The 15110-nt window shown below is 32.5% G+C and overlaps 1 protein-coding gene across 1 annotated transcript in view; it reads left to right on the top strand.

Moving 5' to 3' along the window:
• LOC106471786 (acetolactate synthase-like protein) overlaps window positions 1-15110 on the top strand; it is a 65702-nt gene that overhangs the window by 4193 nt on the left and 46399 nt on the right. Inside the window, exon 2 of the mRNA XM_013932408.2 lies at window positions 1818-1941. Coding sequence (XP_013787862.2) covers window positions 1818-1941 — 124 coding nt within the window. The remainder of the gene's footprint in view (window positions 1-1817; window positions 1942-15110) is intronic.

Below are 15110 nucleotides of genomic sequence, written 5' to 3'. Positions count from 1 at the left end.
ACATATGAACATCATTCTTATCAGTCAAATTTCTTGTGCGTATTCTCCTTAAACCTGTTTGGAAAAATAATTTTCTTTTCAACAATGAAAGACACATTAAATCTTATTTGTGAGTTTTTTAAGGCAATATGTATATGTATATATATATATATTGTCATTTCATATGAGAATAATTGATTAGTTCAATGTAATCAATTTAATGAGCTGGAAAATACTCTGTAACTCAGTTATCCATTTCCACTAATTGCCCAGCTCTAATTATAACTGCAGTAAGAGTTTTTTGGGTTGACAAGCTGAAATGATCTGAATGCTGTTGTTGCATGTTATGTGCGAATAAAATGTGTTTAGTGATTTGAGATGAGTGTGTATGGTTTAAAAACTCCCGAAGAATGGTAAATGGAAATTATTTGTTTTATATCTTAACTGTACTTATTATATATATGCTGTCAAATTTAGCATTTGTACAGTTTACAAGTTATTATATTTTCTAATATTTTTAATAAAAGTACAGTATCAGTCTGAATGATTATTGATATTTTGTATTACTGTATTTTTTAAGCAATAAAACTCAAAGTAAAGTGTTACAATTGTAGAATATTTATACAGATTTATCAGCTTATCTGTGTTTATTTTGTACACCTACTATTCTTTGAAGACATGCATCATATTGTACACTGGTAGTAACATTAAAAGATACTGTAATATTCTTCCTGTTTCCTAACACTCTTAAATTTATAGAAGTAACAACAAGGAATTAAATCTTAATGGACAAGGAAACCTTCACCATTTGGATCAACAGCATCTGTTTCCAGTTCACAGATTATATAGTTTGATTCATATTAACTTCCTTGTGCATATATAATTTTCATTTCACTTCAATGGATACTATAATATCATTGCAGACAATAGAATTTAATTTTCTACCTTTTGCATAAAGTGAGACACTCCATTACAATTCTTTTCCATTGCTGCCTATGACTTTTTATAACCATATTTAATATAATAATTTTTATGGTTATACTCTACTAAAAAACAAACTTAATAATTTGATATTTGTTTAAAACCTTTTAAGATATACTCAGATAACTAAATATTTAGTTGTTGTTTTTCTCCCTATGACTCCTGACAACTTGTTTCAAACATTAAATATTAATGTTTGTCACTAACCTTATTTCTTCTTTTTATTATATGTAGCAATAGTTAATACGAATTTTGACTTCTTTGTTTATAATGTGAAGTAAATTGTTTAAAAAAAAAAAGAAAATAAAATGGCAGTATGAAATAATTTTTTTTATATGTTTCTGGTTTGATCAAACATTTTATTTTTGTTAATGTAGATAGTACATGATTTAGTTTCTTTCAATTTAAAAATACAGTTTTACTTTTCCTGTAATAGTGAAATCTTTTTTTGAATATACTACACGTTAATAAGTTTTATTTTTTGATTGATGGAGTGGGAGTCAGGAACATTTAGGAGCATCTGTGTTTATAGTTTGTAATACTTTGTTTATTTTGCTGTAAAAAAGATTGAAGTTCAGATTTTATTTTTATTACCAATTCTCATTAACATTTGCAAATACTTTATAAATTAAAGCCAATCTAAAAGGACTTTTACATTTTGTGTTAGTTTTATATGAAATTTAGATATAGAATTCAGGAAAGGGGATGATTTCTCTAATGTTACAATACATTTACCAGTGTCTGTCTGCAGTTGGTTGTTTTTACAAAATCTTTTTGTGAAATTGTATTTGTTCTAAAATTGCCAGATGAAAGCAAGATATAGTTTTTGAAGCCTGCCTTACACATGTATTTTCTAGAGTCTTGGGATACCATGTTTCTTGGGAGGCATGTCAAGAGGAATGCTGGGAAGATATAACAAGTTACTCCTGCGACACAAGCGAAAAGAAGCCCTAAAAGAGGCTGATTTAGTTATTTTAGCAGGTAAGCTTACAGGGATTTTTAGCAACTAAATGAAGCATTTGGATTGTAAGTCTGAAGGCTTGTAATGATAAAAACTAGGTTTTGATACATGGGGTGGGTACAGCACAGATGGTCCATTGTGTAGCTTTACACTTAACAACAAACGCAACATTTTGACTAAAAGCTATTGAAATATTATTCATTTTATACTAAAGTTATACAAATATCATTAGATTACATCATGCAAAATATTTATCTTAATTTTATGATAACTGCTAAAGAGAAAAATTGGACTACTGCTGGATGAAGGCAGTTTACCTTTAAAATTCAGTGCTGGTATGTCAAGGACAAATCAACAAAAGGAAGAACACAAGCTGGCCAAAAGAAATATCTTTATGTTTGAAATTAATGAAACAAGCAAACACTAAAAGAAAAATACAGAGAGATAGATAGTCTTGATCTGCTTTTCTTTTCATTTTGTTTATTTATCCTGAATAAACCAATACTAAAAAGTTTTTCTTGCATACTGTCTTTACTCAACCATAATCATTTTGTTATATTTTAGTATTACTTTTGTATAATCTCTAAGTAACATGTTTCTTGAGATTCTGTTTTAAATTTACACCTTATTACCTGAGTTAAAGTGAAACTTTTAGTTTAGTGAAAATATTTTCAAAATTATTGTTCATTACTACAACTAATGTATTCATATTTCAAATAATTTTTAAAACTTATTATCAAAAATTCTATTACAGTTAATTCTAATAGGTTGTTTTGTATATGAAAATCATGTAAAAATAAAAAATAATACATACTGCAGTTGCATGATTGTTCTTAAACATTTAATTTCATTGGTAAAACTTGTAAGTTTAGAACTTTGTATAGCATAATAGGTAAGTACACAGTACCATTTAAATTAATTTACAATAAAGTTTAAATCCACACTAAAGGAACAATACTAAATTTATACTGATACTAGTTTCAACATTTCACATATCCTCATCAGTCCAACACTTGTTTGGGGAGAAACACATATGCTGTTTAATTTATGATGGAAGTTCCAATTCCTTGAACTTCCCATTGACTCAGTAGTCTATCTATGGACTTATAACACTAAAAATTGGTTTTCAGTATCTAAGATTTGCACAGCACAGATAGCCCATTGTGTAGCTTTGTGCTCAAATACAAACAAACAAACCAATTCTTTGAATGGCATATGACATAAGAAAGGGGTTCACCTTAAATTGACTTTCAGATATTGTCCATAGCCATTCCCCTATTTGCAATTTTATGTAACATCTTCATAGAGTATTTTGAAAGTGAATTACTTTCTACAGTGGATCAGTATATAAAGGATATTCTTTGATTCTGATATGTGGATGACATATTTTCTGTTTGTTCAAATAATAGAAATGATTTTCAAGAATTTTTCCAGAAGATTAGTGAGATTCACAGTACTATTAAGTTTAAATTTGAATGGGAAACCAGTAATTTGCTTCCGTTTTTTAGAAATTCCCATAACTAGAGCATAAACATGACTTGTTATTTCTATCAATAGAAATTCAACAAACCCTTTAACTCTCTCAACATGGGCTCGGCCAATTTGACCAACCACATGACCTCTTTGTACTCGTTTAAAGTCTTTATAGATTTAATACTTCTAACTTTCAATATAGTGTGTATGTCTTCACAAAATTTAGCAGTCTTTCAGTTAACATTATAAGTCTTTCACATACAAAAAATCATATTTTTAGTGAAGTATTTTTAATAAACTATAATAAAGATTTGTCCATGAATATATTGAGTAGTTGTTTTGAATAGTTAGTGTGCAAAGTAATTTTCATGTTAAAAATAAAAATACTTTTCCTCATCTCAAAAAATCACAAATTTCCTTTCTATATCCCCTAAAACCTCCTAAATGCATTTCAAACGTTTTTTCAGTAAAACTTTATAGTTTATCCGATACTTTCTCTACCCTATCTCAAAATGGGATCGGTCAATTCAACCAACCTCATGGGGCATGTTCAGCTCACGTTACACTGTTGAATTATATTATCTACATGCTGCTTGCATGCATGCTTCATGAAACATTTTTATTATATTATTATTAATATTATTTATTTTACCTAATATAATCTTAAATAACCTAAAAAGATCCCTATTTTTACATTTTAGTTACTTTATAATAATAAATAAAGAATAAACATGAAAAACAAGAATTAAGTTACTTACCCGATCTTTTTTTTCTTGCTGTCGATTGTCAATTATACTAAAACCTACATATTTTATACTAATGGTAGTAGTGCTTTAAAAAAAATTTATTTAATTAAATAATTCACCAAACAATGTAGACTAATAACATGCAAAAGGCAGACAATTTCCCCTAACTCTCAAACTTTTTCTGGCTTTCTGACTATATGACAAGAGCCGTTACAAATTCATCCAAGTTGGTCATTAACTTTCCCATGGGAATAAAGCTTGTACTCTGAGGGAAATTGACGCTTATTTGTTCAGAACACAACGTTATACAATACGTCATTTGATAGATGAAAACCCCAACTTTCTGTTGGTTATAGGTAATATATAATTAAACATAAAAGAGAACTGTTAACAAAGCCTGAAAGAGAGGATGTGACAGGTAGGTATGGCAGAAGGGGTGTGATTTTCTATTTATAGTTGTGTAACCAAACAAAATCGAAGGCTGTAAAAATTATGGTTCATTTGAGCAGTGACCATTCTATAGAGAGTAATGTACATATAATTTCGTACTTTTTCAAGGGGTGGTAGATAAAATAGAGAAGACAAGATGCCTAAAGAAAGTATGTCACGAGTGTCATACTAGGGGAAATTCAGGATTTTTAAAAATATTTCCTTATTGAATTAGCAACTTAAAACTTATATACTATTAAAATATGGATTAGTAACTAAGTGTTTATGCCATAGTAATTGGTATAACATAAACAAAAACTAGTTTAATAAAATTTTGAATGTAAGACACTAAAACTTTCTGTCATGCGTAGTAAAGGATACCCGTGGCAAAAGGGTTAGTAAAAGCATCACCAGACCTTGTCACTATACCAAGAAAATGTACTTATAAAAGTAACTTCTGATACAGTATTTTACCTCCAATCACAAATAGCTTTTCTCGTTTAGTGGCCGGCATGGCCAGGTGGTTATGGAACTCGACTCGCAATCTGCGGATCGCAGGTTTGAATCCCCATCACACCAAACATGCTCACCCTTTCAGCAGTAGGGGGTTATAATGTGATGGTCAATCCCACTCTTTGTTGGTAAAAGAGTAGCCCAAGAGTTGGTGGTAGGTGGTGATGACTAGCTGCTTTCCCTCAAGTCTTACACTGTAAAATTAGGGACGGCTAGTGCTGCCCTCTTTATGTTCAATTTTTTTCTTTGGTCATCAGTAGCCCGAAAACTCCCACCTACCCCATGTTCATTGTGGTTATACTATGCCTTTGCAAGCAAATAAGCATACGGCAACCCTCCACCAATAGGAGTGTGACACACTAACCTTCACTTCTCATTTTGGCATTATCATGTTCAGACATTCTTGAATTTGATTTTCTTCCCATATGTACTCAATTTTATATATATATATATATATTTTTGCATTGTTTCTCAATGTACTAATTTGACATTGTTCAGCCTTTCAATCACAACTTGAGTTGGAATACACTTCACTCTATTGTTTTTATCTTCACTATTTAATTTGGGGAATTGATCTCTTTTGAACCATGAATTTGGAATTTCATGTCAAAACTATTACTAGCATGATTACTACTACTTCGAATGTCATTTCCCAGGCATCACACTCTCACCTGAGAAGGTCTCACCCTTAGTTCGATAGGAGCTTGAACGCTACATGAGACAACCAGCTTTTCCTGGACCTGAACAAGATCTTCCATTTCTTGAAGAACCTGGTCATTAGGATGAGGATTTAGAGAGCTTTTTCGTTCTGCATCCTATGCCATGCAATCCCATGTGTTACCTGCGGATGCTGCAAGGCCTCCTTCAGCATTCGTGGTGTAATTTCACAGGTATGTCACATTTTGTCTGTGTCCCCCCATCTCATATGACCCTGCATCTTCCCTTTTATGCATGGCTCCTTTATCAGAATATTCTGTTTCCCCCCTCTCTAGATAGTAGGGTCCATACTGTCCAGTTCCAGGCACAGTTACATACAAGATTCAGTATACCTCATCCCTTTAGACCTTCTCATCTTTTTGTTTTGGCTTATCACCAAGCAGACTTTCGTTTTCTAGACTCACAACATTTGGAGGCTTTGATGCAAGTGTGGGAACTGACCCTGATTCTCCAGTTAGATTCTCCCAGGCCCAATTTTCCAGACTCTGCCTGACCCTAACCTCTATCCTTAGGTGCCTGTCTACCATGCACCTCCTGGTTTATGTTATCCACCGATCCCCTGAGGGGTTTTGGGAGGAAACCCACATCATCATATTTTCCATGTTGGTGCATTTATCCTCTTTCATCGTTGCTCACCTCTGCTGCAGGGATCTCGTAGGGATGCATTTTTGTCTCAGATGCACCTACCCATTTCCTATCTGTGCAACCTTCTTGGGGCACCATATTATGCAGATTTCGTTTTGGATATGTCCCTGAGTCTCACAGCAGGAAAACACACCACCAACAGTAACAGTGACTATCTGGTGTGTTCTAGCAGGATAGATGCACACCTGTCCTGATTTGTTCACCTTAGGAGTTTACTTCCAATCCGTGGGTTCTTCAGGTGCTGTCCCGTGAATTTTTCATCCACTTTCTTTTGTCACCAGTTCTGGTTTCATTTTTTCCTCCTTGGAATCCCACAACTTTCCAGCATCTCTCTGAGGCAGTCCAGACTCTTCTACTTAAGGATACTATAGAACTAGTAACTCAAACCTCTCCAGGTTGTTTGTAGTTCCCAAAAAGACCATATACTGGCATCTGGTGATAGATTTGTTTCAGCTCAACCATTTCATAGATCTTCCCAATTTTACAATGTAGTCTTTTTTTACTCTACAGTGGGCATTCACTCTGAGCCTGTGGATGACTGAGGTGGACATTTTAGATGCTCACATCCACATCCCCCATTGCCATACAGTTCAGATGATGCTCCCACTGCACCACCTCCAGTGGGTCAAGACCTGGAGGCTGATGTAGCAAGGAGCTGGACCAAGTGAGCAGTGGCTGTGATGCCCTACCAATGAAAAACCAGGGGTTGAAACCACCAATCTATATGTACCACTCTCCAGGCCTATAATGCATACTGATGAAATAGGATGTTCCATAAAACTGCTAGTAGGTTCTCCTCACAGTATTTTGCTTCATAATTATGCCTGTACTAGACTGTACTGACTCAATGGACTATCATGAGTAAAGCAGAAGGGGATAGCTGCCCATCCTTGCTGTTCCTTCGATTGAATAAATCAGGGGTGGTCTGCTTTTCAAAATAGGGTTTCCATGGTCACTCATTGCACAGTCTCTGGTGTGAACATACCTCCAGGCTCCCCAATGCACTTCTTTCCTTTTTTAAGTGGAGTATTGTAATCCTTACCAGTCCCTAGCTCAATCCCTTTCAGTAGAGAATAGAGTGGTATTCTGCCAGTGTAGATGATGTAGAACCTCCCACAGAATCAGAAACTGGAGTAGATTCTCTATAAGGCAGTTCACCATTCCAATTGGTGCCCTCATCCTATCATCTCCTAGATGTCAGTTCCTGGGTGATGGGTTTTGGAGTAGTTCTGGACCAGCCAACATAAGCCCTCACACGTGCTGGTTGGGAGCCCTCGTCCTACTAAGGACACGATGTACTGGTTGGATGAGGTAACCTCGGCATGCCTCCTCCATCAAGCTGTGGCTTGGGAGTTTGGTATTGCAAGGAGCTGGACTGACTGAAAGGTACTCTGGTTGGCTGGAATACCCCTGGCATATCATTAATATTTTCCTACACTGAAAATATATTTCTGATAGGTATTTTTCTCTGTTCACACTTTCTACTCTTCCTCCTCTTTCTGGGGCTTCTTTTTTGCATAACCTCAACGTGAAGGTTAGGCTGAATAGTATAGAGGGAGGAACCGTCATCAGGAGAGTGTGTTGCACTCCTATTGATGGAGGGTTGCTACATTCTTATTTGCATGCAAAGATGCTGTAGAACCATGTTGAATGTGGGGTAGATGTGAGTTTCAAGGCTAGTGGTGAGAAAAGACTTTCTTTTTGCATATAGTGTGCAGCACTGAACAAGAGAAGCTGTTTGTGAGTTTCGAGGCTAGTGGCGAGCAAAAATATTTTTTCGCATATTGCGGGCAGCACTGAACAAGAAAAGCTATTTACTGTAATGTGATACATGTGACACATTTTCTCTAGGCATCTTCTCTTCTCTATTTTATCCACCACCCCACCAAAAAGTACGAAATTAAATAAATTACTCACTATAAAATCATCATTGCTCAGACAAACCATAATTTTTATAGCCTTCAATTTTGTTTGGTTTTTCAGGATTTGTTAATAGTTCTCTCTTACATTATAATAATTCTGTATTATCTATAACCAATCAAAAGCCAAGGGTTTCATCTATCAAATGACATATTATATTACATTGTGTTCTAAACAGAGAATTGTCAGTTTTACATTTAGTACAAGCTTTGTTCCCACAAGAAAGATCATGACTAGCTTGCATGATTTTTTTAACGGTTCTTGTCACATAGCTAGAAAGCCAGAAAAATTGTGATAGTTAGGAAAAATTGTCTACTTTTTGTATGTTATTAGTCTATGTTCTTTGGCACATTATTTAAATAAATAAAAATTATTCAGTGCATTACTAATATTAGTATTAAAAAACTAGGGTTAAGTGTCATTGACAATCAACAGCAAGAAAAAAGATTAGGGTAAGTACTTTATTTCTTGTTTTTCATGCTTATTCTTAATTTGATATTATAAAAGTAACTAAATTGTAAAATTAGGGATCTCTTTAGGTTAGTTAAGGTTAGGTTATGTAAAATAAATATAACAAACATGCCTCATGAGGCATGCACACGAACAGCTCATGGGTAATGTAATTCGATGATGTGAGCTCCACTTTCCGCAAGTGACTTACAACTTATAATAGTGTGAGTAGTAGTTAGATAAAGTTCAAAGAGCAATAAAATAATAAAATTTAATTATAAATAGATATATACTGTTACGATTTTAAAGCTACTTAGGATAAATGAATGTAGTTTCATGTTACAATTTGAAGTCATTCTAAAAAGAAAAAAGGGTTGTTTATATATTTTTTTTTTTTAGTGATTACAAGGTCGTTCAAACTGACCAACGTTGTTATAGAGTTAGGGTAGAGAAAATAACAGATAAAATATAAATTTTTACTGAAATGTAATTAGGATGTTTTAGAGATTGCACAAATCATATCTGAGATTTTTGAGATGAAGAAAAGTGTTTTTTATCTTAACAGAAAAATCACTTTGCACAAAAACTATTCAAAACAAATACTCCATATATTCATTAACAAATCTTTTTTTAGTTTATTTAAAATGCTTCACAAAAAATGACCTTTTATATGTGAAAGACTTATAATTCCTACTGAAAGACTGCCAAATTTTCTGGAGATATACATACTATATTAAAAGTTAGTTGTATGAAATCTATGAAGATTTGCAAGTACAAAAAGGTCACATGGTCATTCAAACTGATTGAGCCTGTATTGAAAGAGATAACTTTTACCAAAGCCCCAAGGTTGTTATGATTAAGGTTATACGAGACCTGATATGCTCATGACACCAAACTCTACTCTCTGTTTGAACTGCATATTAAGCATTATTACTCTTGATGTCTAAAAGACAAAAAAAACAAAAAATTCTGTGTTGGATATTGGCTTGCCATTTGAGATGTTTACTATTCCCTGTACTACCTAATAACCTTTTCCCTACATTTGTCCTATTTAAATTATGTATTGGTTTCTCAAATTTTGTTCACTCACACACACACACACACACACATATATATATATATATATAAATCTGTAGTTCTAAAGTTATCAGATATATTAATTGTAAATAGGTGTATTTTTAATCAGCACTATAAAACAATAATGATGAAATTATTATAAATCAAAAACATTCTAAAGAGACTCAAAAATCAAAATTAATTTTTCCATTACCAGTCCCTGTTGGCCTCATTAAAACATCATAACAAATAATGTCTGTGGCCAGAACACCCTAATGCATTGGGGATATTCCACCTATCAGACAAGGGTCATATGCCTCTGTCAAACTAGAGGGCAACTACGGAAAATCAGTTAAGGGTTAGGCAATGAGTGTTTGAACCCACAATGTCTCAACTCCTACTGCTTTTATCTGTCTGCAGCCAGTTGTGGGAAGGCAGTATTCTTAATATTTAGATATAACTTTAAAGTAGAAATATACCACTCTAAAATTCTACAGTGTAAAACTCCCAACCTCCACCTTTTTCTTTTCCTGTAGATACAGAAATAATTATTCCAAAATTTAAATTCACTAAGCATCATGTAAAAATATACTTACTATTTGTATTTATAATAGTTATGTTACTTTTAATGAACAGTATATAAGCAAACAGTGAGTATTATTATGGGTGCTAATTTCTCTTCAAACATGGTCAGCTTGTATCTGTTCTTCTATGAAAATTCATTTTTGAAACAGGTATTAAACTTTAATTTATATATTGATGCTTTTCGTAACATAGAGGATTTAATCTCTGTCAACAGCTTTAATTTTCACCCAAACCTAATATATCCAAAGGAACTTATATTAGAAAGAAGCACATTACTTATACATTATTTTTTTAGAAGGCAGAGTACAGCTAACTATTTTTGACAAAAAAGGTAATTTGAATTTCTAGTCCTTGGTCTACTCACTCCTGACAGCGTTGTTCCATTTATACTGCTAAAAGAAATTATTATCTCTCACTTAAGTAGATTTTTAACAATTTATAATAATAGTAATTATTTTATGCATAATATGCAATTATTCATAAATAAATTGAAAGATAATGGTAATAAGGGCTGGCATATAAAACAATTTCATACATTTTAACAATAAATATGAAACTATATTAAAAAGTAAATTCTTGATCATGGAAACTACATTGTGGAGAACCTAGAAGTCATTAGTTACTGAAGATCATTCTTGGTTTATAAGTAACTAACTTTAAAATGTTTAGGTATTTGTTCCGTATACTGGAACAGTAAGACAAATTTCAGGTAGCTGGGGTTGGCTCAGCTCACCTGGTTTATACTTGAACAAATGTTCAATATAAAGGGAGGATGATATGGCTTAAGAACTATTAAGGTAAGGATTTTTAGTTCTGTTTAACATCACTTTGTAATTATTAAATAAAAGGGTGGAGGTTGGGAGTCTTGTAGAAATGTGGGGTAGTCTATTTCTACTATGAGGATGTTTTTGCCTTTTTGTACATCTCATAAAAGGATGGAGGTTGGGAGTTTTACATTGTAGAACTATAGGGTGGTTTATTTCTACTTTAAGTTTGTACCTAAATATTAAGGGTAACTGTCTTCCCACAACGTGCTGCATACAGTGAAAGTTGAGAAGTTGTGGGTTCAAGCACTCAATTCCTAACCTTTAACTGATATTCCTTAGTTGATGGCTAGTTGTCATCAGCATCTGGATCTTGTCTGACAGATGGAATATCCTCAATGCATTTGGGTACTATGGCCACCATGTATTTTAGAGAAAATTTTAAATCTATAGACCAATCCTTCTTTGATCATAAAAATTGGAGAAGTTTTAAATGTTGTTATCTATTCTGCTATCATGTGATTATAATTGTAATGTTTCACATTATTAGGTGTATATGCATAATTTTTAAGTCAAACGTGGCCCAAGTTTTTACGGGTATAAATTTCTGAACTCCCTTGGAGAATTTAGGTCTTTTGATAGTTTAACTGTGGTTTTCCCTAATGTACGTTTTATGCCTTTGTATAGTTAGCATTTTGGGTGATCTCTGTTTAATCCATGTACACTGACTAAGCCCAATAGCTGCATCATGTAGTTGATTTTATCTTTCTTCCTGTCCTCCATTGGAATATACTTGACTGGAAACTTTAGAGGAACCATGTGTTTAAAACCCCTTAATTCACTCACATCTCTGATTTTTTTAACTCCTGAAATTTAATAAGCCAAATAAATATCTGGATTAGGGAAATTATTTTGTTGAAAAAGGAATATTAGTAATTTAGTATTTTTTGAGAGAAACTTCTTTCTTGTTCATTAGAACCATTATACTGCAAAGGCCGTACTTGCTTCTGAGTTTGACAGTAATAATGATTCGGTAGTTTATTTGGTGTCTGTTACTTTTGGTCTCGTTTATCTTCAGTTATATTTGTTATTCAACCATTGCTTCTGTTTCTTTTTTTTGCTGTTATTCATATCTCCCAGAAGCTTATTTAACTTGTAGAGTTTGAGTCCTTGAATTTTTCCTTCCTTTGTTTGTTTTTGATGAACATTGTTTCTAGTCTGTTCTTTTCTATGATGAAATGCTTGTGTTGACTTGCTGTTACTCAATCTTGATTTTACATAGGTATACCAGATATTTCTTTTTTGTTCACCTGTTATATTTCAGGTCCTGGATGTATATATCTGCTGGATAAATATCCTGATCATTAATTAAACTGATATTTCTACCTTATTTTGTATTACTGTCTGGTTTTAAGAAAGTGCCAGATTCTTTACTGTAAGTGTCTGTAACTTGTTGGTAACAAATTTCAACAATAAGCAAAGAACACACAGTCAACTTGTTTTAATATAATGTATTAAGACAAGTAAAATGCATATACGCACACACATGTTTGTTACACTGTTGATTATCACAGTTGTATCCAGAGCTTTAAACAATTATCTTTTATTAGTCCAAGTCTATACAGGCTGGTTCAGTTACTTTAGAACACAATTTGACAATATGAATTTTTTTTTTTTTTACTTTGTTATTACAATACAATCTGTTATAATTTACATTAGAAATCACCACTATATGCTCTTTGGGGATAAACTCACAATCATGCAGTCTAGATCGATCTATCAAACTAAATTTCTGATGCGTACTCGTATCCCAACAGAGCTCTAGAATGTTCCATGCACAACTAGATATTATGATACAGTAATACTCAATTAAAACTAAGAGAAACTCAGAAGGTTCTAGTAACATGATGTAATAATATAACAATCACAAATTCATAACTATTGAACTACACAACATATGATTCGTAAATAGTTACATAAACAAACCTGCAATAAACTGTTGCTTCTAGAAATAACTAAATTTAACACTCTTGCTGTATAAACTGTGTAAATCATATCACTCGCATTAAACTAGAACTGAAACAGTCGTGTATATCTAACAATTGCAAACACAGAAATGTTAATGCTTGTTAGAAAATAAATTATTTCAAGTGTTCCAAGTTTTTGTCATTAAATTTTTAACTTGATGATTTCCTTTTAATTCTTCAAAATGAAAAAGTGGAAGTCTACTCACTCATACACATCTCCACTTTACCCTATCTTTATCATTTTCATGTTGTTGTTTTTTTATACACATACTTGTGATGACAACTTTACCAATTGTCACTTAACTCTTCACCAATTTGCTACAGTGAATATTTGTCTTTAAGAACGAAATGTCATTAAACTACTTCATTTCCTTTTTTTATTTATGACAGATAATAATTATTTTAATGTTTCCTACATGCATGCCCTTTTGGAAGTTTATAAAATTTTCCCAAAATGTTGCTCTTTTGTAGTATGGCTTAGGATTTCTTTAGCATGGGCCTATTTTTCAAGGAAGGAAGTTGATTTTGGGAAGTATTGTACTTAGAGAGGTCCTCCATATCATGTCTTAAGTCATTTGGTGTGGCATCATGTATGTAAAGTTAATAATGAAATTTATGTTATTTAAGTAACACAATCATTTCTTTCTTATTATCAACAATGAGGGGCTATGACTCCAGTCACTTGATAGCATAAATACTTTGGCAACATTTTAATTTTTTTACCATAGCTGTTCTTCTTTCCAAGAAGTAAAAAGTGTCTCTCTCTGCTTTCTGTAGTCCCATCTTCACACATATTTATTATTTATGAATTGTAAGTAAGAAGTATAGTTGAAGTCATATATAATATTTTAGTTAAAAGTTATATTTAGGTAATGAAATTGAAATATTTACTTCTACTGTTAGAATCCAATCTCTCTGTTAATGGAAGGATGCAAATAAAACATAACCTAATTAAGATTCTTCAAGTTAGATGCGTACTCAAACACAGGTGGTAATATATGTAGCTGATGCTAATCTTCAAATAGGGATTTAAACTTTAGAAGGTAAAGATATAATAATTTGAACTTTTATATTACATATTAATGGTGTTCTAATGTTGTCTGACTTATGGAGGTTACTTTAGGACTATATAGTCAACACTGATTAATCTAACATACTATATCATTATAGTGTTAAACTACTAACTTTTAAAAAGTCTACATGTATCATGCCATCATTGACAAAATATAACATTACAGAAGCTAGTTAGCATGGAAAAGTTAAACACAATAGTAATATATTATGATATCTGAATAGTCTTTCTAGTATTATTCTTATTTATTCCTTAATGGTTTTCAAACTTTGTAAGATAATGTTATAATTATCTCATTATTATACGTTTCACTAAATTTTTTATTTTATTCTGGAGTGATATGTGGAATATTTCCATAAGTTTCAACACCAGGACTTGTTTTTGAAAGCTGCAATTTCCCAGTTCCAATACAGTACATTACCTCCACTCACATAAATAGCTATTCTCATTCAGTGCTTCCCTCTATATGCAAAATTTTTTTCACATGCCACAAGTCTTGAGCTCCCATGTAACTCAAGAATAACATCTTTCCCCTGCATCTCATATGCAAATCATCATGCAACAACCCTCCACCAATAGGAGTGTGACACACCTCCTGGTGCATGTGATTCCCTTTATTTGATTCTACCAAACTATCACTTCTCGTTTGACAGTGCTGTCATCAAGATGTTTTTTGTTGTGCTCTCTTCCCGTGTTTTTTTTTTTTTTTTTTTTTTTAAATTTCACATGTAGTGGAGATATTTTATCATTTTATTCTACTTCACTTTACGAGTTTTAAGTGATAACCTACCT

Source organism: Limulus polyphemus, unplaced genomic scaffold (assembly GCF_000517525.1).
Source record: "Limulus polyphemus unplaced genomic scaffold, Limulus_polyphemus-2.1.2 Scaffold4856, whole genome shotgun sequence".
NCBI lineage: Eukaryota > Metazoa > Arthropoda > Merostomata > Xiphosura > Limulidae > Limulus > Limulus polyphemus.
The sequence above is the reverse complement of the archived record's forward strand: the minus strand, read 5'-3'. Positions and strand labels throughout refer to the sequence as shown.